Raw genomic sequence first — 26,558 nt, 5'->3', positions numbered from 1 at the left:
TTAGCAGTATTTTCTAAGAACTAAGTATTGATACAAATCTACTAAAACAAACAGAAATCAGTGACAAAAGTCTTAGAGTTGCTTATCAAAATACTCACTACTTTACAGTAATATTTCCTGCTTTCAAGCATTTATTTTCATACAACTGCTCCACCTGTTCTCCTAAAAATTACTTTGCAATTTGTAAAATACATTTGGAATAATGAATAAATAATGCTTTATTGAAGGTATGTATGTTTTATTTTATCGATAATGAAATAATTTCTAAAAAAATTTAAATCAACTTTTTAAGAAAAAAAATTAATTTAAATATGGATCTATAAGCAGGGGGGGGGGGCCTACTCAGTATAGTCCACGCTCGTCAAACCCATATTTTAAGAATCAAATATTCAAATCTGTCAAAAAAATGGTATGTTTATTCATAAAAAGCGTGTTTTTTGTGTCTGGTTTTGTAACTCAATATATAATTTGCACTAATTAATTAAATTTAGACCCTCAAATCATTGAAACTGAGTACGTGAAAATGCAATAATTAGATCAAACGCTGTTCCGAGCATTTATTTTGAGCACTTAATGATTTGCACATCTGGCAGCTATTGTCGCTTTGAAAAGTACCTTTTTCATGAACATTTTTTGTTGTTGTTGTTTAAATTGAAATTTTAATTTAAAAGATAATGATATAAAGTTAAGAAATTAAAAATTTGTATTTCAAAAACAATAATTATCATTAAAGGTAGGTAACAACCTTTATAGTTGTTACTACAAATGTCTAAAATTTGAGTTGCCGTTTGAACAAATAAGCATATATTTATGTTTAATAAGAACCTGTTACGATTAAATACAGGGTTATTCATAATTCCCTCCGGGCAGGAACTGGACTATCGCATTGATGCATGCCGTGTAACTAAGGGTTCACACAGAGAACACCTGTAATGTATGTAAGTAAAACTTGAATAGTTTCGGAATAATTTCATATATTTCTTTTTTTCATATTCGTCTTCTTTTATTTTACTATAATGCTTCGAAACCCCGGAGGGAATCATGAATAATCTTTATACTCTCTTAAAATGAATGAGTGAAATTTTTTAAAACTCAACTTGAGTTGAATACACCTATGTTTGAATGATATGCTTGCTTTGCGTTAAATCGAACTTGAGTGGCAGATATTTAAGCGATACTTGAGTTGTTTTCGCTCAAGTAAGATTTGATGAGTTAGTTATTTATTATTTAATTGTGCCCGAGCTGTAAGCTGGAATTTGTATCTTTTTATTTTAAAAAGCAAACGATAATAAAATAGCTATGTTCCACAATCTAAATAAGTTAAGTTCACAATATTATTTTACGTTTAATTTTTTTCTTGCGATTATGTCTATCAATATTTTGAATCAAGAAGATTTTGAATCATTTGATCAATAGAGGTATTTCTTAAGAAGATGTTGTTTTACATTTTGGTAAGTAAATATACTTATAGTTCTTATTTTTAAAATACTATTATTTAGAATATATTATATACACCTTCCATTCAAATTAACTGTTTTCCAGCGATTTTAAATAAAATACTAGTCATTCAAATTATTTTTCAAAGGAAATTTATTAAAATTGAAAGTGTTAGTGGATGATTACGGTATATTTAAAAAATCTGATTTAGTGCTAGATTTTTTTTCAAAGTATGTGGTCATATGTTAGATCTGTAAACTTTTTTAGATCTCATATTAAAATTTTAACTTTTTATTTCAATATAATGAATTTATATTCGTGTTTCAGATTTTTTGGATGCCTTAACGTATTTTGGTACGAAACAGTTTTGAATAATTAATGCCATATCTGTCTATACTTTTTTTTATAAAATCTATTTTCAAATTCATCTATTGCTCCAACAGTCTATACTTACTGTTATTTATATTGCTTTCTATTAATAAAGCTGACTGTCTTAATTTTTGAAAGTTTACATTTGCAAGATTCATCCATTTGTCGGTTTAAAATTTCTAACCACTTATCCTCAAATTCAAATTTTGAGGCCAAAATGAAAATGCAGAATTATTATTTCATTAAAAGTACAATGCCAATTAACTTCTATATGTAAATAAATAATTTTTATATAAGCTAAAAATAATATAAGCATTTATACATCATTTTAAAATGCGTAATTTTAAGGGGCAAAATCCGAAATAAGAACGAAATCGGTCAAAGGGTTTCTGAGTAAAAAAATTTACAAAAAGTCGTATTGTTTAAAAATTTATTCAAGAACTATTCAGCGTATATAAATACGTAATAAGAATTAGCACATTTAACATATTAATTCTTCGCTTGTTAAGATAAGGCTAGATGGCCATATGGAGGAAAATGAACTCATTTTAAACATTTCCATAATTGCAAATGATTTCCAGAAGATGCAATTTCACAAGACGCTAAATTTGGATCATGAGTAGTTTTTGTGAAAACAAACATTATGTAAAACTTTAATGTTTAAATTATTTAGGGATCAAATATTTCAAGAGAATTAATTATTTTCTTGTTTTTTAATGCGTAGATTAAATTTTTTTTTCTCAATTTGATGCACTTTTAAGGCACTCCAATCCTTGTTCCTGAGTAAAGAAATATAGATATTAATGACGATAGATGGCGTTACCCATTCCATTGCACTGAGTTTCCTTTTAATGATTTGGGATTTTCCCTTCTTTATTAATGTAGTTGTTGTTCTTTTCGTAATCGTGAATAAATGTAGTTTCTGTTAAGTCTGCTTCGTTTTTGCAACGGTAGCCTCTCTGAGTATTTTTATTTGCTGAATAAATAACACAGTGACGCTACAAATTCGGTGACCATCTCATCTTCAACTTCAGGAAGTATGGCCACCTAAAATAGAGGAGTAACGACCACATTTCTTTAGTGTGCTTGGACGTAGAGAGGATCTTAAGGTCCATAAAATTTTGAGAAAAAGTAGGAAAATAAGATGTATTCGAAGAATCCAAGACAAAGGTATTATTCCAACACCAGAAAAGGCAACTTAAACGCTTCAATAGCGAAATCGAGTAAGAATGCTGACCTCGAAATGTATTCGATCTATCACAACAAAAACAAATAGTTTCTTCACTTTCAAAAATAATTCACAATTTTTCTTACTGTTAGTATGCATAAAACATGCCATACAGACGGTTTTAACATCACCAATTGTAAAATTAGTTTTGTCCAGTGAGTTTAGCAAGAGCTGAATCAACTATAGAAAACTTAAATGATGAAACAAGTAAAGTTAAGTTCGGAGTCTGTAGAAGAATAATCAGAAAAAACGGCGGGAAAAACAAAAGTATGAAATGAAAAAATTTTCTGACAATTAAGTTGATTAGAATTAACATGAGGTGGCTAAATGCAACAGAAGTGAAAAAATGATAAGGATATTTAATTAAAAGAACATCTATCTAAAAAGGGTAAATTGAATATTGGCATCAAACGATTTGACAACTGAAAGTCACTCCAACGACAACAACTGATAAGAGAAAGACAAGTTAAAAATCAGTCTCTACTAAGACAAACGTATCGTCAATATCCACCAAGAGATTTTGAACCATTTAAAAACTTTTTCTTATCAAATAATGCATAAATATGCACAAAGTACGGAAGAGAAGGGTTTGCCCATGGCTTGTTTCTAGAACAGTGGTTTCCAACTGGCGGCCCGGGGGCCGCATCCGGCCCGCGAAGCCTTTTTTGTGGCCCGTGAACTAAAATATATTAGTTGTCATTTTTTAGTTGTTGTTTTTTTGTGGACAATTTTCGTAAAAAATCTATATGTGTTTAAAATACTTTTCTCGTTAATAAAAACCTAATTTCTTCGTTTCTGTGAAATTTAGCATACCAACAGTGCAAAAAAATTTTTTTTTTCAGGTTTTGCACCCAAGAAAATATTTATTCAAATACAAAAATAATCGTGTATGTTGCTCTTTTTTTATTTCATTTTTTTGTATTTTGTGAATATAATTTAGCATATGTCTCTCAGACATTTTCTTGCAGAAATTCTCCGATTTAACTTTTTGAAACCACTCATTTTGAACGAAAATATTTACACACACATTTGTAAATTTTAAATGCAAATATCTATTCTCTGGTGGTTGCAGCAGACAAACCTCAGTTTTGTTATTGAACATTTTGTGTGCTACTATGTAAGTTTTAATACCAACCTTTCAAAAGTTGCATATCTTAACAATTAGATATCTGTTGCACATTAATTGTTTACTACATGGGTGCACACTAAAGTTATATTATATTTTTAATATGCAATTAAATATTTTTAAAAATCTACTTCTTATTTTAATTTGTAATTCAATACTTTTGTTTTTTACAATTTGGTAAAAATCTGACAATAATTTTCAATGTTCTTCAAACATAAAAGAGTCCTACATAAAATTTTGATAAAGTTGCGGCGCGCCATTTGATTTGTGTTTTTAATTGTGGCCCCCGTCCTCATGTAAGTTGGAAAACCCTGTTCTAGAAGTTACCATTGGTTTGAAAAGCAGTTTGTTGAATACAAGAATTGACGATCGAGGGAGATAATATCTTCAATTTCAATAAAGAATTGTGAAATTCGTGCAACCGTGGTTTTAAACAATCACTGGGGAAATGGGAACATTAGTGAACCACATCAAAAGATATCACAGTTTTGAGGGAGAAGGAAAAATGTAGAAACAAAGTCATGAGAGTTTTTATAAATATGCACTAAATATCGAGCAAGGATTGTCAGTCCTGAAAGCAAGTTGGGACTGTAGGAACGAGAATTGATAATAATTTGAGCATTAATTTGAAATAAGAGGGATGACATTACATTTTGTGTAGTCCAAAAGAATACAGGAAATGTTTATTTTATTCTTAATTGCAGTAGAATGAGAAGGGTCAGACTTAAAAATTATGTTAGGTTGATTATAGAAATCCAATTTGTTAAGAATAACAGTCAGTTCAAATTTATTTGCTTTGTCAGAGCGAGAATTCAGTTCAATAAAAGCTTGTTTTTTAAAAGTAGATGAGATAGACTTATTCAAGTACTTATTTGAATAAATAGTTTTAGGAATTCAATGTCGGTAAGTTGACCAGGAGAAACGTTTTTCCGCTTAAATGTTGATTCTAAAATTAGGAACCGATAATTTGGAAGTAGCAGCACTTTCATTAAGGAACTCTTTCTTTGTCTTGCTGCGATTAATAGGTAAATTAACAAGAGAGTGTTGAGTTAATGGTTTGAAACTAGTGTTTATTAATTGAATTCAGTTTATTAGTCTTTTTGCTAAGATTATCCTTATGTTTACAAGACAAAAAATCAAAATAAGAGCATTGTTTTCTCAAATAATAAATTGAGGAAAAGAATTGGCAGGTAGCAAATAAAGAAGATATTAAAGCTATATTATCAATACGTACTATCCATATGTATGTACTACCCATGCGCACGTATTATTCATACGTAAGCTATACATACGAGCAAGTAATTCAATATACTTGTAAACGTTTGCCAGATATTGATAGAGAACTTTAATCCTTATTTGCTATTTTCTCTGATTGAAAAATTTTTGGGGGAATAATATTTAATATTATTTCTTAAATATTACTTCTTAAATATTACTATCGTTTCCTATAAACTTTTGTTTGAACAATTTCATAAAAATGACCGAAATTAAATAAAGATTGGATATAAATATAATTACAGGTTTCAGAAATCATTACTGGTTTAATGAAGTAACTCACGGAACTTTCCAAGAAACACCTTTTAGTAATCGCTCTCAGAAATAAAACTCTTGATTCAGAAATCCTTGTGCTGTATTTTGTTAGTTTTGAGAATTATTTCGTCAAGAAATATAATTTATGACGAAACAAAAATTCAAATTTATGACGAATATATTTCCTCTACTCAAAACTCATCCTAGTGCTTTGACTAGGTCGGATGAAGACTAGACGATGTATGAAATAATCAAACTGGTTGTATGGTGATCAAGGAATTAGTCCTCGTACCTGGAAGATCCCAGGTTCGAATCTCGTGTCGGAAATGGATGTAATTTATCTCTCTGTTCTATCGAAACTTCACGTATTGATAAGATGGCATTGATGCAGCTGTATGGTGCCAACGTTAATGTGATTATTAGATACACTACAAGGAAAATTTGTTTTTCCTGAAAAAATAGAATAACGAAATATTTCTTTACTATTCTCGAAAAATTCGCTTCCTTGTAGTGACGATAGTTATTTCGTCACTAAGACGAAATGTGCTCTCGGACCATATACCAGGAACGGTTTCATCAAAAACGAAGAAAGTTTCGTTAATTTTAAGCATCCATTTTTTCCTATGTAGATTTTATGTTCACCATTTTTGACAAAAGAATTACAGATTAGTGGGAGGGAACAAGCTTCGAATATTCGTGCAAATCATAACTTTTAAAGTAATCCCTTCGTTACCTCCATTATGATGTTAGGAAGAAAACTGTTAACAGAGATTTTAGATCAAACGTAAATATTTGCCTCTCCTTTATTCCAAATCTAATAAAAGACTGGTTCCTAAGCTTATTTCTTTTCTCACCAGAAACAAACAAACAGTCATGTAACAGAGCAAGTTTGACCTCTTTTCAGGCTTCGAATATCAGCAGAAGTTGAGGCAAATATTTACAGGATAAACGAAACAGTTAAAAGACTCGGCCCATCTTGCCTCGTCCATTATTTTCCTATTGAGCTTCCTTCTTTTGATACAGGAACTGGTTTTAAATTTTTATTTTTTTAAATCACGACGAAAAAATTTAACAAGTGAACAAACAATTTTAATTTAATCATAAGATGCTTACGTTATAACTGATGTAACCATTCCACAAAACAATGATGATATTAAATGCAATCAATAATCCATTTATTTTGAATGGCTTGAAAGGTTTCATAATAAGTGGACCTATTAATTTTACGATGAGTATGTAGGCAACAATAATGGAGAGAGGATAATGTATGCGTCCTACACGATCCGCGTAGTCAAGATCTGAAAAGACACGATTAAAGCACAATAAGTAAAGAACTTTCTATAAACATAAGAACCTTCCTCAGTGTTGAGAAGGATTTATGGAACATTTATTTATTTTAGCTTTAATCACGTTGTTTTTTACTTCATTCATACATAGCATAAAGTATTTCATTTGCCCCCACCAAATATTAACCATAAAATAAGAACTTGAATACATTTTTCTTCAAAATGAAAGGAGTTTGAATTGCAAAAATAGCATTTTTTTTTCCCATGAAAAAGTATTTAATAATTCTAGTTTCATCCAGAAATAAATTCAGTAGCTGAAGTATTTAAAGCGGTTGAAAATAAGAACTCGAATAAAATTATTTAAAGGAACAAAAATGAAGAATTTTAGAAAACATTTTAAGGATCAATTATTTTCTTTCTATAAAACACGTTTAAAAATTGCGTTACAGCTAAATCGTTTTAACCTTCACACTTTGATAACTTCTCCCTGCATAACCTCTTTTGGTGGAAACCCTATGAATAAAGCAGTTGTGAACTATTCATTATTTAATGTGAAAACATTGCTTTATCTTAAAATTAGGTTTCATATTAGACAGTTGAATATGGATCTGGTATAGTCCTGGTCGGAAGGAGCGCACTACGAGTAGTCAAACTACTGTATAGTCACTAGGTAGTCGCTACTTTTCTAAAAAGAAGTAGTGTATTTCCATTAAAAAAGAAAAAAAGTAGTTTGAAGCGTTTCCTGGCAACTACTTTTTACGTTAGTTTAGTATATGAACAGCAGGGTTCTAACACAGCTCATTTTTCGATTTGGATGGGTACAAATCTTCGCAGAGGATGCAATTTTAAATGAGTCCTTTGACTGAGTTAACAAGAATTACGTATTTAGAGTCGCGAATAACTATTATGAATATTAGATAATTCATATGAGAATGCACACTCGTAAAACATCGATGTTATTTCAAACGAAGGAAACATATTTTCTCGAGGAAATAAAAGAGCATTGACGAGATTGAAAGTATTTGATAATTTCCTCTTAAATTGCTGTCAAGAAGGGGATAAATAGTTCAAGACTAAATGAACAAATTCGAAAAAATAAATGTTTTAGAATAACAAATTGACTGATTCTTCATGCTTAATATAAGTCACATTTTTATTCAAAACCATTTCGAATATAATGTGTAAATTAATTTCTCCAGCAGTTAAGTTAAATTGAGTTCTTCAGCAGTTACTTAAAGTAGCAAAGTGGTCACTACAATTCCAAAGTAGTTTAAAAAAAGAGTAGTTGTAGTTAGCTACATTTCTAACAAAGTAGTTGCAAATGTGGTAAAAGTAATGTAGTTTTTCTGACCACTATTTTGGTGTATGCATAAACTGAGGGAGAAGAGGACGAAAATAAGCAATGAAGAAGGAAACATACATCTTTATTGATACATTTAGTTATTTCATTTCAAAGTGAAAAAGTTTATAAATGCCTTTCATTCATTCATGGCGATTTTAGATCGATGCAGTTATCATCGATCTAAAAAGGTACGCAAGCAAAACTATAAAATGTATTTCTTGTTTTTAAAAATGGATAATTAAATCATCACCACAAAGAATTTGAAACTTATCCATGTCTGATGATCTAAACTGAAGTGATTGCGAAAACTTCAAACAACTTTGATGCTACAAGTTGAATATTTTTTGAGAAGACCGATCGAAAATTAACACTTATACCAAGCAAATGTATATCGAGCATCGACACGTAACTAGACCTAGTATATATTTCGGATATTTACCGAAGCGACTATGTGATTGTTGACATTCACCGATGAAAGTCGACATTCTCCTGATTTTGGTCATTCATGGTAACAAATACATGTTTTTAAATTTTGTTGTTTTTGTATTTATTAAGATTTTACTAAAATAATTTCATAAAAAATACCAAATAAATAATGGATACTGGATTAAATATTAATATAATTACAGGTTTCAAAAATCATAGTTGGTAAAAAAAAAAGTTCTAATTCTCGGAACTCCTGGAACCCATTCACGGAACTTAAGGGTTCTGTGAAACATCTTTTGAGAACCCCTGGTATGCAGTATGCAAACTTCAAGCAGTTGAAATTCCTGTGCATAAGAGTGGCCCAAGTTGGTTGTAATTCTGAATAATCAGGATAATCTTTTTATAGATAAATGACGGATAATTAAGAATGATGCACAGGGTGTTTATGAAGTTCCGGACTCATTTTGATGTTTAATAACTCATAAAATAATAAAGATAGATTAAAATTAATAACATAAATGGTTGGATAGACTCAAAAAGTTTCATGACCCTTGTCAATGAACTTCCACGTGTGCCCCCTTCGTCGCACGGAGAATATCAATTCGATAGTCAATTTCACGCCAGGTAGCGGCAAGCAATTCGGCATCCACAGAGGCTATTGCGGTTGTAATTCTGGCTTTCAGGTCATCAATGTTCGACACGATCCTCCTGTAAACATTGTCTTTTATAGATCCCCAAAGAAGAAAGTCCAGCGGCGTTATATCGGGTGATCTGGGTGGCCAAGGAATTGGACCTCCTCGCCCAATCCATCTTCATGGAAAATGGTCATTCAAAGAACTACGAACGATGATATCCCAATGAGGTGGTGCACCATATTGTTGCTAAAAGACATGTGGCTGAAGCTCTTCTAGTTGTGGAAATACAAAGTTTTCCGACATGTCTAAGTGTACGACTGATGAGACCGTGGAAATTCATTGACAAGGGTCATGAAACTTTTTGAGTCTATCTAACCATTTATGTTATTAATTTTAATCTATCTTTATTTTTTTATGAGTTATTAAACATCAAAATGGGTCCGGGACTTTATAAACACCCTGTATTATGGGCGTAACCTTCACTTGAACAAGCGTCATTTCATCATCGCATATTATTGTGATGCAATGACTTATTGGGACATAAGTAATAGTCAATTGGGAAAAACAATCAGTGAATGGATTACTAAGTTATTAACCTTTACTGAGCAATGGTTCGTACATCTTTATTAACCCGGTTAAGCCGATAACCGCTGTCTTTCTTGTGAAGTAAAAGAAAATAAACATTAAAGCGCGTTGCAACAAAAAAGTATTTTGAACATGCAATCTGAAATAATTATATTTCACTCTTTGTTTTTTTCCATTGCTTAGACATTGTATTCAGTGTCAAATTTCCCCCTTTGTTATTATTATTGTTTTTTTGAAATATTATATTGAGTGGGAATACTACTTGAATTACCGCTTATAATTTATTACATAAAAAAGTTTTTAAAAAGAATTAATGATGAAATTAAACCTATTTGATGAATATGAATTAATAAACAAATTAAAAATTTAAACCCTCACTCAAGTTCATTTAGAAATAATTGAACCTAGCTAAAATTAAAAACAAAAGATTGCAGTATCCAACCTATTGCGTCTTGTCTAATAGTAATAATAATGATTTCTGTCGCAATTACAAGCTGTTTAAAAGGAAATACTTCGGGTAGACAGAATAATGACTTACCTTTGCTGAACAGGAAGTGTTGAACAGCGTCGTATTTTTCAGAAATCATGTGTGCCATAGCTGGTTTCTCTGACATTCCAGCTATATTTAGATCTAAAAAAAATCATTTTTAAAAAAATCATGATCCTACTGAATTGGATCCTACGGTAAATGAAACGTAACATAAATTGTCTGTTTGAAATAAAGGATAAGTCTGTTTAGGGAGCTATATGTACTATTAAGCTAGATTACACTGCGGCTGCGATGTAAAAAAAGTCAAACCCTGACTTCATTCAAGGAGATTCTTTTATAAAATAACCGAATATGATTCTAGTTTTCACACCCTTCTCATAAACCGATTTCTGAGCGGGGACAGCTTTCTTTCCATATGTGTTCATCACTTTTCGACACTTTAAATGTTTAGGTACAGTCCGCAAAAAAAAAAAAAAAAAAAAAAAAAAAAACGAATCATCCTGAATAGCTTTCGTTCTAATGATCGGATTTTAACGAACTAAGTGTCAATATTAATGGTTCCTGGGGGTGACCTCAAATATGCTAATTAATTAGTGCTAACTATTAATTAACATACGAAATCAGACACAAAAACTCACTTTCTCTGAATAAACATATATTTTTTTTACATATTTGGAATCTAAACACTTGAATTAGGGGGGGGGGGTAGACAAAATTTTAAAAAAATTGGATCGCAAATTGGGTCGCAATAAAGGTTTATATATTTGGCGATAGTCCAGAAAACCGCCAAAAAAAGTCGCCTGCGCAAATGAATATTTTAAGATAACCCATTGACTAATTCAAAAGAGGAATGCTCAATTTTACTAGGTTGCTAGGCAACCATGCTATGACCGTAAAAAAATTGAAATAATGTTTTCTGATTGCTCAGAGAGGTTTAATTTATTGTTAATAGAAAATATCTCGACGTTTCTAGGCAATAGACTATTTTTAAGCTGATTTCAGTCTAAAAAGCAAAAAAAAAAAAATTTTTTTTTAATGTCCTTTGAAAAGAAAATTTGAATCGATTTATAAATTATTTATGACTTTCTAAGTTTTTAGAATTTAAATACATGAACTTTTTATCTGATATTGTTTAGATTATGCTGTTTTTGGTAAATTTATTCCAGGATTTCATACTAAAATCAAATTAACAAAACTTATTACAGCTATATACAAAATTTTAGGGATAATCATTTTTACAGATTTAACCCCTTGGGGACGGGTGATTCATGAAAGCATTCGTACAAAATCAGAATCAGGATGCAAATAAATAAAAAACGGTAGCTTAAATGCAGACGTTGCTAATTTCACAGACTTACTTTGCCTTGAATTTAATTATTGTTAGTTTAATCACATATATAATCAATGTTAGTTCAAAGCTTGGTTCAAAGTATAACTAAATAATTTTATTTTGAACTAAGTAATGTTGAATTAAATAATTCAAACAATTATAACCCCGCCCATAAATAAACTCCTAAAGAATTACTTTGATTACCAGTTTTATCTTTTTACCCTGGTTGATACTGTTTTATGCTGTCACGTATTTGTGACAGTTAGCGCGAAAGGGTTAATCGAGTCTTCCAGGCAAGAAAGTTTGAAGAAAAAAAAAGTGCTTGAAAAATAAAATTTAGATTGTAATTTAATGCACATTCACATGGTTTTCTGTAATTTACGATATTTCTTTTTTCTGTAACTCAAGGAATTGCTGAATGTTTAGTGGCATTTTAAAGACATAGAAATATGTTGTGTTTAAGAACAAGATATTGAAATAATATGTTGCATATTGTATGATTCGTTGTTTATAAAATCGCTTCATTCTGCTAGATATTTAGGTTACATGGTTTTCTTTGGATAAAGATGATTAGCAAATAGCATCCTCGTGTTTCGATGCATTCTGAAACTTACGTTCGCAAATTCACCATACAATGTCGCACATCATATTCTTCAATTACGATAAGCTACATTTACCACCAAATACTGCTACTATGATTATTTATGTTTTCTTATATATATCTGATACTCTCCTTTTAAACAGAGCTCGTAAGATCCTTAAGATACTGAAATGGGGCCCACAAACTTAAAAGATAAAATATTTAATTTCATTAACTCAAAATATCCGGTCTCAAAATTTTAATTTTTAAGTTAAATATAACTTTTACAATATTGATGCTCTTACGTTTTTAAAGACCACATGAATCCTGTTAAAATATTAAAATGCATATGTTTACTTTAACGAGTGTAAAATCCTTATCAAAATAATGATCAAGACCCAAATGTAAAACAGTATAATTGACGATAAAAACTCTACAGGCTTCAAAACATATGAAGAGGGAAGTAAAAGTCGACATGTTCCGAGCGTTCAAATATAATCGCCCATTCTCAAGACTTGTCAGGTTTGAATAACTTGTGACTTTCATTATTGGACGCTGAAAACATGTCTACTTTTATTATCATCTATTATTTTTTTAAATCAATGAAGTTTTTATATTTTCGATTCAGTTTCTTGGGATTAGCCATTTAGTTGCACAACATATTAAATTATTTCCCTCGATATTAAAATAAGTTTTGAAAAGATGTTTTTTATATATCGATGCCAAAGTTTATTCTACATATATTTTAGGGTATACTTTCGGAGTATTTTGATCGAGTTTATTTTTACACCCTTATTTGCTTAAAGTTATTAAATAATTTGCTTAAAATAAATTATTCAAGCTACATGATTTAATGCATTTATAGTATAATAGTAAACGGGGCTTCCATCGCATATTTTTAACCTTAATATCGCTATCATTAAATAAATGGAATAAGCTTAGATAAATAATAAAAGCTAATTTTTTCCTCGTTTTAATTTTCAAGGAACAATATGTTTTGATCAAACAGATTTCATTCTAGAAATAGCGAAATTATTGAGTAGGTCCCTTGGAGCAATATCATTCTTATCCTCTTTTGACGAAATATAGGAAAAATTAGTTTTCACAATTTCTGTAAATAGTATGTTAGCCTTCTAACCACGTTTTTTTTTCTATATTAAAATAAGTTCGGAAATAGCGTATTTTTTATAGCATTTTTTTTTAAATCAGATGACTCTAAAATTGGCACGGCTTCGGAATCTTCTTACAAATTTCAATTTTTAGTATTTCCTGCTTAACAAAATAAGGCATTTTCCTGATAACAAATTATACTACAATAATATCTTGGGAATCGAGCTTAAATAAAAAAAAATTAAACAAAATAGTTTAGTATATTATCAGGAAAAAAATCTACTTGGTATCATAGAGAAAGAGTAAAAGATATAATGAAACAATTAGTGAATTACATGTGGTCAGATAATTAAAAATTTATTTTCTCAACTAAGATGTTAGGACGACATTTAAGATACTGAGATATTTTAAGACGCTTAAAAATTTGACTACGTATTCGACAGCTTATTATGTTCTGTATCTTTATACTCTTTGTGGTGACTTATAAAAAGTCAAAACTATTTTAGATAATCTATGTTGAAGTCACGAGAAACAAAAAAAAGACAATAGATAATTTATACTCTTTTTTTTTCAAAAAAAAAATAGTATGCTTAGTAAATAATTAGCTGTTTTGCATTAAATAATTTTAAACAGCGGAATGTTTTTAATTTCTTAACAAGGTTTTATTCTTAGAAGCTTGAGAAGGTTATGTTGCAAATTTTTAAAGGAGCATTGACGACAGAGAAGTTTAATCTCCCAAATATCCAATAGCCTGTGCTTTTCTCAATATTGAAGAATTTATTTCAAAAAGAACATTTGGCTAATCAAATTTTGGCACTGAAGCTGATACAACTAACATTGATAATGAAAGTATCTTGAAAACTGATTTTGATATAAGTCCTCTTGAGGCATTGTTAGTTGCAAAAACAATTGGTTCCATAAGTAAGTGGTAAGTACTGCTGAAGACCCACTAGATATAAGTCAATGAGAGATGGATTTTACTCAAACTTCGAAACTCCCTTTTCCCATTTATTATCCATTGAGGAATTCTAGAAATTGTACTGGAAAATCAAAAGAAATTTCGAAGATACATTTACATTGGCCAAAAATTTGGAAAAAAGAGGAAGGTTAAATCAAAAGAATAAAAATACTTTTCTGCATTAACTTCAGAAAAAAAAACAAAAATTTAAAGAGATTGAAAGCGCTGAAAAAAGTTAAAACAGAAAATATAACGAAGAGAAAAAAAATACTTAAAAAGTTTAAAAAATAACTTAAAAAATATGGGGAAAAGAGTAAACAAAAAAGTGATCTAATTATAATAATAATAAAAACATCATCGGATTACGCAATGATAAACATTCATAATTTAGAACGGACTATTAAACTGTGAGGAAAAAAAATGAAAAAAAATTTTTTTTTTAATTATGTATTCAAACATATTTTACTTTCCATTCCATGACTGAAAAAAAGGTTACATTTTCCACGTTAACTGTGGTTATATGTTGTAATTCCAAGAAAAATCTTGTTTTTCGACATTTGTGTGGCCTATGGATTCCTAACGAGCATCAAACATTCTCTAAATTAAGTGTTCATTCACTGGAAAATTTAGTGTTTATTCACTGGTAAGAACTATTCCTTCACTTGGTTACCTTACTACTTATTATTTAAACCATCAAAAGCTTAAAACAATATTATGTAAGTTATCTAAATTTTTTTTACATAATTTGTATTTAGTAACAAATATGTCGACACCATCATTTAGCTAAAATTAGAAATTTTGAAATTTTTATGATTTTTTCTTAAAGGAAAGCTAAGCTTAAGTTTTCCTTCATTCGTTAATTTACCCTATAAGATGTTGAGAAATTTGCGACGTTGTGAGAGATGCTTAAAAATGTTGACTACGTATTTTTATTAATATTTATAAAATATATATTCAAGAAATTGATAAATATATTATTCCAAATCTATGCATACGTATGTATATTATTGAAATTGTATCAGTTATTCAAAAACAAAATAAAAAAATAAAAAATAATCACATTAAATAAGCACAATCTGGTGTATAATCATATTCTATCAGAAGATCATATCATATCCTATTTTATAAAACTAGACATTCCTTGAATAAATTGTTTTTTATTCAAAATATTTCATTCAAACTTCTTTACTAAATTGCAAATAAATTATTAAGCGACTAAAAAGGCAACATTGCATTTTATAGTTAGAAAGAAATAAAAATAAAAAGATTAGCAAACGATTATTAGCGAAAAAAATATGAATGAAATTTTACACTACGCGCGCGAAGTCAAGTTCCTCGCAAGTTTATCACATTTTAATATTAATCGCCCCATTTAATCATTTCTTTATTGTCGCCGAATTATTTTTTTAAAAATAATTAATTTTAATTTTTCTCAGCTTCTATTAAATAAAAGCAGTTGAAACTTTAGATTTTTAAATTGAAAAATATGAAGATTAATTCGGTATAAAAAATTCATACCTTATAATTCAAAATTTTATCATCCTCAATTTAATTAAATAATAAAAAATAATTAATAATTATTAAAAATCATTGTTTTCATGAAATTATCTTTGGGTAAATGAGTTTTATGAGTGGGTGCAATTTTCTTTAAATGGCTTTATTAGTTTTGAAAAAGTGAAATTAACATTAAGGGGTACGAACATTGGATCGCTCTCCTGACCAAACTATGGGGACCATATTTCCCAGATTGCGGTTACCCCCTATATTTTGAAAGTTAAGAATCCGAATATGTAAAAAAAATATATGTTTATTCAGAGAAAGTACGTTTTTGTGTCTGATTTCGTAACTTAATTAATAGTTAGTACTAATTATTTAGCATACTTGAGGTCACCCCCAGGAGTCATTAAGAGTGACACTTAGTTCGTGAAAATCCGATCATTAGAACGAAAGTTATTCATGGTGATTCGTTTTTTTTTGCGGACTGTACATGTACAAAAAAATTTACTCAGCAACATAGAATGTGAGACAATATATAACTTGTTAATAATATGTAACTTTATATCGTGTAAAAGTACAAATTACAAGCGGTTTTTTTAATTTTATCTCTCTTTAATTTAAAAAAAAAACATATTATGATTTATAGGTAATATCTAATCTCTTTCTCGTTTTTTTTTTTTTTTTAAATTTTATTTATTCATTTTTTTCTACCTTTGACATTAAATAAAGCGCGAGCTTTTAAAATAAAGATGAGAAAGGAGAAATAAAATTTTCTGCTACAATGGAAATACCGCAATTAATTAAAGCAAAAGAAAGTGAAATAAAGTCGCTAAGAAATTCTTTAAAATTCGCAACAATAAGAATCTCGAAAAAAAAACTGTTGTGAAGCACATGAAGGATAATAGACTTTCAACGCGTCAAATTTCAACTATGTTGCTGCAGGCTGTAGATCACCTCACCTGGTATTTTTTACTGCAAGATTAACAGTTGATAATTCTTGAACTAATGATCGAATAACAATTTTTTTTACATGTTGTTGTATTACTTGAAAAATTTTCTACATAGTTTTGTCATTTCAATTTTCAAAGTCTTATAATGTTTCTTCAGAAAAACAAAAATGTGAAGTAAAGTTGAACACCCGTTGCTTACGATTTTTTTTTATTAGAGAGAGATTTTGGAATACGTAGCAATGAACAAGAAAATACTGATTTTATTTTAACTTTCCTTTTGTGCTTATTCGGTAGTTTTATTTGACAGCGGTATCGAAAAGTTATGTCGTATCTGTTATAAATCTAGAACAATTTGTGCTAGAAAGTTGGAGATTGACTACAAGCAGCAATTTTAGACCCTGGTCTGAAAAATGGTTCAATTTTAAATAGTTTGTTCTGGAAAGATTTTTAAAAAAAAGCTTTTTTTTGTGCATTAGTTCAGCATTTGGCATCCTTATAAACTTAACTGTTTAGGAGTTAAGTGCAAGAATTCTTTTTTACAAACTCAATGATCAACGTGAATTAGTGACGTTACCAAAATAGTGTTTCTAAAGTTATCGAGTTTATTTTGTTCATCTTTTAAAACGTTTTTCTACGGAATAAAGAAAAAAAAGCTTAAATGGCCAAAGTTAATGAAGAGATTCATTTTAGGGAACCATAAAATAATTTCTATATATTATTGACGCCTTTGAATGTTTGTTAATATTTTAGTTTAGCGTATTATTTCGTAGTGCTCTAATCGGAGCTGTAGAGCCGATACTTGAAATGTTACAGCTCCAACTTATTTAAAATTTCCACTGAATTTCAGGAAAGTATTAATTATAATAAAAATGAGATTTCGTACGTTTACGTTAGCTTCGGTACTCTCCCGTACGCAAGATTGAAGCAAACTGCGCATGCTGTTTAATAACTGTTAGATATTGTTTTCCGTCTAACCCTGCCTTTGAACTAAAAACATGGAATACGAATTTGAAGAAATGTATTAATGAAATTTAGAAATGAATCGCGTGATCATACAATATTCAATAAAAGAAATTCATTCAATAAAAAAAATAATTTCATTAATTTCTGTTTAATATTATATTTGTCTAATTGCACTAGTTTCATTGGAAACTCGATATATTTTCGCCATTTCAAAATTACAAATTATATTTATTTTAACTATACAATTTAGTTAAAATAATCAATAGATGCTCAATAATATTTTATTATTATTAATAATAATAATAAACTGCATTCTTTATCGCCGAATTCATCAAAATATATGATCTACCTAATTTTTCTGTTCACAAATCTGCAGTTTTAGGTAGAGCAAGGCATCTTGAATCATTTGCCACAGATTTAAAGAAATAGTTTACATGTATTGTAAATGTTTATATTGATTTTGTAGTCAAGTTAAAATAATATTCTACTACGATAGCGTTTTCAACTTACTGATTTTTGCAAAATCTCTTATTTTCACTTACGTAAGTTTGATATTTTTTCCACGGGCGCATACGCATCTGAACAGAATTGACGCATGCGCACTTGAAAATTTACGTACCGGAGAGTACGGTAGATAACGTAAATTTGCGAAATCTCCCTATTATCATATTTTATGTGACGTTGCTATATTAGTATTTTTTATTTAGCAAATAATTTAATTGCTGTCTTAATTCAAAAATCCTTTACCTTTTGTCTCTGACTACTCTGTTAATATTTAAGTAGATAAACATGTTTATAGCGCTCTAGAAGAGTTTAAAATTATTTCTTTCATAATTTAATCTCCCATTTTTAATGAATTTGCTTGAAAAAAATACCAAGCAACGTAATAAAGGTACGAATACTTCTGTACAATATTTATAAATCGGCTTTTACAATTTATGCCCAAACCAGTTGTGGTCATTAATTGAAATTTTTATAATTTCAAATACTTGAACTAGTATTTTAAACTTTGAGCAAATGATTTTAGGATAAACAAAAGTAGTTTATTTCTCTCAGTTTGAAATGTTTTCTTAAAAACTTTAAAGATAAGTTGATAAAAAAATATAATTCTGATTAAATATCTTCTAATGAGCGAATTTTTATAATAGTTGATTTTAAATATGCTAATAATTAGTACTAACAATTAGTTATATTAAGGACCAAACAAACGTGTTTTTCCTGAAGGTTTTTTTTTTCTTTTGACAGATTTTTTTTATCACTAGATTTTGCGGTTAACCCTAGTCCTGAGAAATATGCCTGGAAAACAGTCGAAAAATCGGGCCCCTTAAAGTTAATTTTTCTTTTTGCGTTAACGAATCAAAAACTTTTGTACACATTGATAAAACTTGTTAATTCAATGATAATTTAATCTAAAAAACAATTTTTAATATTTATTGATTATTTTATTTAATAATAAGTCGAAAAAGTTTCATTTGTTCAGTATATAAAATCATTGTAAACTATGTAATGTCAAAATAAAATATTTGCGCGAAAATCGGCCGAATAGATTACAGGACACCGGATTTTAAATATACGACCTTTTTGATATTTTAAAGACCTAATTGAGCCGTTACATTCTAATTTATTTTATTTTTTTATTTAAAACTACATAGTTTAAAACGATGTACAAAAATTATAAGTTGCAATTTAAAATTTTTTCGAATTATTATTTAAAAAAATAATATTAAACTAATTATTGAAAAAAAATTATCTTTTCCACTGTAAATTATCTTTCCCATGGAATTATATTTGGATAAATTGATTCGTTGATTGTGTTCAAAAATTATTTTAATTCGTTTGAATAATTCCCGAGATTTGGCAAAAAAGTGAGATTAACATTAAGACTATTAAGATTGCAATTGGCCCAGGATCTAATCCTTGTGATGGCTGATCGATACGACTTTTTCCCCCAACTCACACCCACGACAGTGCTGATATAAAATGTACTCGAGGTCATGGTATCATTCGTTTGCAGTCTAGCTAACTGTTAGAGGATCTCGTAATTCCCCCCACCCCATGTAACGCAAATGTGGATAAGTTTCTTCAAAAAGTTCTCCACGAAGACTAGGCTGCCCAAATTCTTGATCTAGAAGGTTTTCTAGCGTTCTAGGGTGGATTCAAAATTGCCAAAATGATGCGGAGTTGATTGTCGTAAATTCAAAATCGGGTCGGTTGCTCAATGCAGGTTCTAGAATGAAATCGCAAGTGATCCTACATCTACTAAGAAAAGGTTTCTAGGAAAAAATGTATATAATTCTTTTAGCCTCGTGTTTTTAAGTAAAACTCAAAGCAGTTTTCGTCTGGCTAAAAAATAATATTTTCTCATCGCTAATTGATATTTTAGATACATCTTGTGCTACAACAAATTCAAACGCCGTATGAAAAAGGGTCTTTATTTTATGCGATATTCAGCACATTTAATTTAATGTTTCGCAAACCCGCTGTTGATATACAATCATGTAGCGTCATTTTTTAGTTTTCATTTAGTTTTACAGATAGAGATACATTTTCTCAAGTAGCAAGTTTTTAATTCCGCGACACACAAACTCTAAAAATATATTCTAATATTTATCAGAAATTATAAAAATGAATACTACTAAAATATGAAGTGAAATACATTAGATACATGAACACTATATGAATACAACAACAATCTTACTATTCTCCTAGGTGCAGCTCCTCTCTGAATAGCTTTGAAATGCTGACACACTTTCTTTTCGTTTGAACTTATATATATATTATCTAACCCCCTTCTTCCTTTATATCTATCATTAGTGTATCACCTTCGAGGAAAAAAAAAGAGGAAGCAATGTAATATTAGTCAGGCGTGTCTAAAAATTGATGTTGATATCTTTTTATTAATATGTTTTTTGTAGGCAGAAAGGGTAGAGAAACAACGTATTTGGACAATGTTTTGGATATACTTCTAAATTCGAATAGTTATGGCTCATACTAATATTTAGAGTTTGTGAAACTTATCGTGAAATTAATAGCTCTAAGTGTAAAATTAAATAGAAAAACAAAAGCAAAGGGGACGTTATATCATTGTTCGTGAAAACCTTAGCTATTGTTCTATTCATTTATTCGAATTTGGTGAATTCGATTGAGTTAATGGGACTGAGAATTCAGAAACTGAACCAATATACTGTTACCAAATTGTAAATATGTGTATAATTTTGTGAATATTCTTTTGATATGAGGCTACGTATCTATGACTTACTCTAAATTAAGAGTTTAATTAGAAAATTTGCGAGAAAATTCCGTCATTCTAACGTTAGTTAAAGAGTAAATAACGCCTTAAGTATTTCTCATGGAAAACTCGGTTTGGCGACAGCTTTGGCGATAATCTTGGCAGTATATAGAGACGCTTTTGAGAATAAAATGGCACTTTTTGAAAATTCGAATTTCAAAGCGAGAGGACTAATATTTACGGAAGAATTTTGTGTAGAATTGTATAGGGAATCTTGAGATGTAAGATCAAGATGGTAAGAAATTTCCATCAACTGAAACTATTAAATCATGCCTTCGCTGGTAAAATTAGCCCCTGAAGGATAAAATTTTTCCTCAACTGATTCAAGATTGTCGAGAATATGTTGACCGAAAATGTGTGTTATCCTTCGAAGTGAAGAATTGGTTTGATTACCCCACCCAATGCTCAGGAAGTTATGTTTATCATGTTAAAGTTCCAGCCAGTAAATTTTTCTTAATTGTCCAATGATGAAAAAGTGTGTGCTTTTATATGTCAATTTTTCAAAAAAATTTTTTTTTCAAGTGCCTAATCATTGTTAAAACGAAGTCAACACTTTTACCAACGTGAAAGGAAATAGTATCAGTGTTTTCAATTGAAAACACGTGTTTCTTCCAGGACCATAAAATCATGCTTTCTATTTCAAACCGGACACCAAGTTTAACAGTAATGCTTGAACCACGAGGGCTATTTTTTTTTCAAGTTCCGATTGGTCGCTGAATTAAAATCACAGTCAGAAACAAGAAAATTTTATATGGAACAATGTCATACAACAGTAAGCTACTTTTCGACGTAATCGCCTTTTCGATTCATACATTTTGTACTGTTTAGTGTTGTTATAACCTAAAGTTAGTGCATTGCGTTGTGTTCTTTTTTTTTTCTTCAAATAAATTAGTCATTAATGACCCCAGTTTCCAACATGAGATATCTGCAAAGTAACATTTTCTTAACCATATTACTACAAAAATAAATACATTTTAAGGTATAAAAAAAACGGGACTGGTAACATAAATACCTTACAACTAAAATTCACAATACACATGGCAACCACGCTCATCTTCCCCATTCCACCAGGCACTATGGATTACAAATAATCGTGAGAGCAATTTTATACTGTTACCATTGCTCCATATTTATTTACTACACCTGCAGCCTTGCACACCTTCATCAGCCGACTCGTGTTAACATAACCACGTGGGGATTCAAAGTATCCCGAAAGCACCATTCTCATTTAGGACCTTGTGATCTGCATCTTAAATCCCTTGATCAAACAATACTTTCGGCGAGTAATTCACATTCAGTGGGGGATGATTTATCGATAGCTACCCCATGTAAAACATTTCATAAGTTTTCTTAGCGACCGCTCATTATTTTGTTGTCACCTACTCCCAGCCATAACCAGTGCCGACTGATGCTAACTTCCACCCACGGAAGCTTCCTAACTAGCGGGTTGCCACCCCAAGCAGTAAATGCATGCAAAAAGAATTAATCCAGAATTACACTTATAAGAATTGACATGATGAAAAATAATTGTTTATACTACAGAAACTATTTGCTGATACCACATAATCATTGCAATCTACTGTAATTGAATGTTAAATTAAAGTTTACATAAAATCATAATTTGCAAAATTTTTAACTCTCCCTTTCATTACAAAATATTTGAATACATTCAAGCTGTCACCTATTGGCAAAAACAGAAAATAAAAGCATTACTGTGAAGATACTTCAGCAGTACAATTTGTTGTTACGTGGTATCAATTTTTCTATGCCTTCATCATCAAAATCAGTCGTTTTTGTTTTCAGCAAATTCTGTATTGGTTTGCAGATTGTTGTCGGTGTCAAAAGTTTATCCTCCTAGCCAGCGTTTCATGTGAGCAAAGAGATTAAAATCTGAGGGAGCCAAGCCGGGACTGTATGGAGGGTGATAAAAAACTTCCCATCCAAAACTTTGCAGGAGGATCGTTGTTGCAACTGCAGTGCGCGGCCGCGCGTTGTCATGAAGAAGGACAATGCCTAACGACAACATTCCTCTTCTCTGGTTCTAAATTGCCCTTCGAAGACGTTGAAAAGTCTTGCTGTATGATGCTGCAGTGATCGTTGCGCCTCGTGGCATAAATTCCACCAAGAGAATAGCTTTACGATCCTAGAACTCTTTTTGGTGGAGAACGTGCTCTTGAACTTCACTGGTGTACGACTAGAGGAAGTGTGAATGCATCCACTGTTTGGATTGCTGTTTCGTTTCTTCAGTTTCGTAATAGATCCATGTCCAAAGACTCCGTTGTGATGGTAGCGCTGGAGGAAGGTTAATGCGGCCCTCATTCGTTGAATTTTGTGATGGTCAAACTGCATCTAGGGAGCCCCTTCGTGCAGAGTTTGATGTACTAGAGTCTTTCACTCACAATGGTATAGAGAGCTGAGCGTGAAATTTCCGGATTCAATTTACTCAACCTAGAAATTGAGAACCGACGATTTCCGCGAATCGCCTGATTCACGCTTTGAAAAAGATTATCGGTTGACACTGACTTCCTTCCCTGGTCACCTGCATCATGAACATCTGTGTGTCCAGCATAAAATTTCCTGCGCCATTTCGGTACTTTTGTATCACTCATGAACGCTTCTCCGTAAACTTTACTCATTCGTCTATGAATTTCAGCTGCATTGCTTTCTTCAGAATGACTCAGTGCAATTCACATTTGGCTGGAAACTCTATTTTTCGAAACATGTTTATGTGCTCCACGAACACGACAACCGCTAATCCACGCTTTCCCCCGGCCCACTACAGACACGGCGCAAGACATCTGCGCACAGACCTAGCGGATTTTCCCCGAAGTTTTCGTTTAGCGACCTATTGGACCTTGAAAAAAAAATAACCTTCCTAATTATCGAAACTTGCTGCACATTTTTCTATACACCATTTCTACACTACCTTCTTCACCATTTCTACACACCATTTTCTACATTTCAAGTTACTAAATGTAACGTTGTAACTAAATGTAACGTAACTCAAATGTAACGTTAAGTTATACACCCAAAACAGAGGCGGTGGCGTTTACAATTTTTTAATATACAGAAGGTAATTTAAAAATCATACATTCAGTGTAATTCACTAGAAATAGTGAGAGAAAAATCATTGAAATAGCGATAGACATATTTTATTCTTTCTTTTTTCTATAATTCTTAGCATAAAAGTCAGCAAATAAAAGCATTAATATAAACAAAAATGCGACGAGGACCATATTCCAGAAATTCAACACTTCGCATCCCGACAGCTTAGTCCACATCATGTATGCTAATACAATCCAAAACTGCAACTGTAATTTTAAAAAAATATTATCAATTATTTATACTTTTGAGTAATGTACAGTCGGCAAAAAAAAAAAAAAAAAAAAAAAAAGGAAAAAGATATCATCCTGAATAACTTTCGTTCTAATGACTGGATATTCACCAACTAAGTGTCAATCTTAATAAATCCTGGGGGTGACCTCAAATACGCTAAAACATTAGTGCTAACTGTTAATTAAGCTACGAAATCAGACACAAAAACGTATTTTCTCCGAATAAACATATGTATTTTTTTAACATATTTGGATTCCTGACCCTTGAAATAGAAAGGGGAGGGGTAGACAAAATTTTGAAAAAATTAGGCCGTATATTGGGTCGCAATAAAGATTTGTATATATGGTGAAAGTTTAAAAAAAATGCCAAATTTTCCGCCATAGAAAGTGAAACAATTGAAAACAGCCATGAAGAAACTGCATGAATGACAAGACGGTAAAACATCGTGCGTCTCTGTTGCTAAGCAACCAAGAGGAGAATTTTTGGATCTGCTTTCTGGGCAAAGAAAACAGATTCTTCTTTTTAATCCTTAATAAATAAAATTTGAATCGATTAATAAATTATTTATAATTTTGTAAGATTTTAAAATTTAAACATTGAACTTGTTATCAGAAATTTTTTAAAACTTTTTTAAAGCTGTTTTAACGTTATTTGTATGAAAACTTTGTACTAAAACCAAATTTACATAAGTTGTTATAAATTTATGAAGAGTTGTCGGGCTTTTACACCTCAGTTCGAGTCTTTTAGGTAAGGAAAAGAAGAAAAAAAAAATCCTGCAGTAAATTTGTAGGGCCTGATAAAGATAGCGATTCTGATGCACAATCAGAAGGTTTTATGAAATACACGGTATTTATTTTCCATGAAATTGAGGAACTTAGTAAATGTTAAGTGGCATTCTAAAATTATTTTGTTATATATATAATAGTATAAGAGTAAATTTTACTTGTATTTTTATTATTATTAAAGGTCATTTCATTCTGACAAATATTTAGGTTACATGGTTTTCTTTAATAAGCATGATTTGCAAATAGCATCCCTATGTTTCTATACATTCCGAAACTGACTTTTGCAAACATGTTCTTTCACTAAGCTCTTCGATTGCGATCAGTTACTTATTTATCACCAAATATGGGTACTAAAGTTTCTTTGTTTTATTCTATTATTTAAAAACTTATTTTACGATTCTCATCATCACTACCGACATCTGAAACGATAGCCTCCTTTTAAGTTGAATTCGTGAGGTCCTTAAGAAATTAAAAATGTGGCTGCAAATCTAAGAAGATGTATTTTATTATGTTTATATTCACCACAACATTCAATATTTAATTTCAAAAACTTGCAAATTTGTGGGGACGAAATATTGAGTTTCAAAATTTTAATTTTAAATTTAATGAATACTTTATAATTTCGATGCTGATACCACAGCTTTTTTACTTTATGAAGGACATATAAATCCTGTTAAAATATTAAAATAAAGATGTTTGCTACTATGAGAATAAAAAAAAAGTTTCAAATAGCAGAAAAAATTAAAATTCGTCAAAAGTTGGCGTCAGCGCCTTGACGTCTCTAGTGAATTGCAAAGTAAATTTTATTTCGAGTATTTTGAAGTTGTAGATTATTTAGAGATTTGCTGATTTTAATTTGAGTTTTACTAGTTTTAATGGTTGAATTAGAGAAAATAATGTGACCCACCACTATCCTTAACTATTTCCAGCATTTATGTAAACAAATCCTTTCATTGGTACTTTTCTTTTATTTTCTGAAATTATTGGAAGATGGTCGCAGAAATTATAGGTGTAAAAAAGCTTAACAAAAATATTAAAAAATTAATTATTTATATAGAAAAAAATATTATAAAATTAATTAAAAAATTATGTTTTGCAATATTAGAAATATTGTAAAATATAAATTAGCTAAATACCATGAAACTTCTCATTCTCAAATGAAAAAATTATGTGAAACAAATAACTGTTTTTTAAATTTATATTTTGATTATTTAATATAAATAATTTATTTAGTGTTGTGTAGCAATCTTTTATGTATCTGTTCCTATCAGTTCTTTTATTTCAGTTGGTTTGTAACAGTTTCTTT

General features: G+C 30.1%; 2 protein-coding genes across 2 annotated transcripts in view; both read right to left on the bottom strand.

Annotated features, from left to right (window-relative positions):
* LOC147803176 (very long chain fatty acid elongase 4-like) overlaps nucleotides 1-20,650 on the bottom strand; it is a 58,017-nt gene extending 37,367 nt beyond the window's left edge. The window contains exons 1-3 of the mRNA XM_087153528.1: nucleotides 20,541-20,650; nucleotides 10,503-10,595; nucleotides 6,804-6,988 (exon numbers count right to left, since the gene is read on the bottom strand). Coding sequence (XP_087009654.1) covers nucleotides 6,804-6,988; nucleotides 10,503-10,578 — 261 coding nt within the window. The 5' untranslated portion in view covers nucleotides 10,579-10,595; nucleotides 20,541-20,650. The remainder of the gene's footprint in view (nucleotides 1-6,803; nucleotides 6,989-10,502; nucleotides 10,596-20,540) is intronic.
* LOC107443298 (very long chain fatty acid elongase 4) overlaps nucleotides 1-26,558 on the bottom strand; it is a 270,628-nt gene that overhangs the window by 199,727 nt on the left and 44,343 nt on the right. The gene's annotated exons all lie outside the window — the stretch shown is intronic.

Source organism: Parasteatoda tepidariorum, chromosome 10 (genome assembly GCF_982258835.1).
Source record: "Parasteatoda tepidariorum strain Cologne lab strain chromosome 10, Ptep-v5.0, whole genome shotgun sequence".
NCBI classification, from domain to species: domain Eukaryota; kingdom Metazoa; phylum Arthropoda; class Arachnida; order Araneae; family Theridiidae; genus Parasteatoda; species Parasteatoda tepidariorum.
Note: the sequence above shows the minus strand (reverse complement) of the source record. Positions and strands in the feature narration are given on the sequence as shown.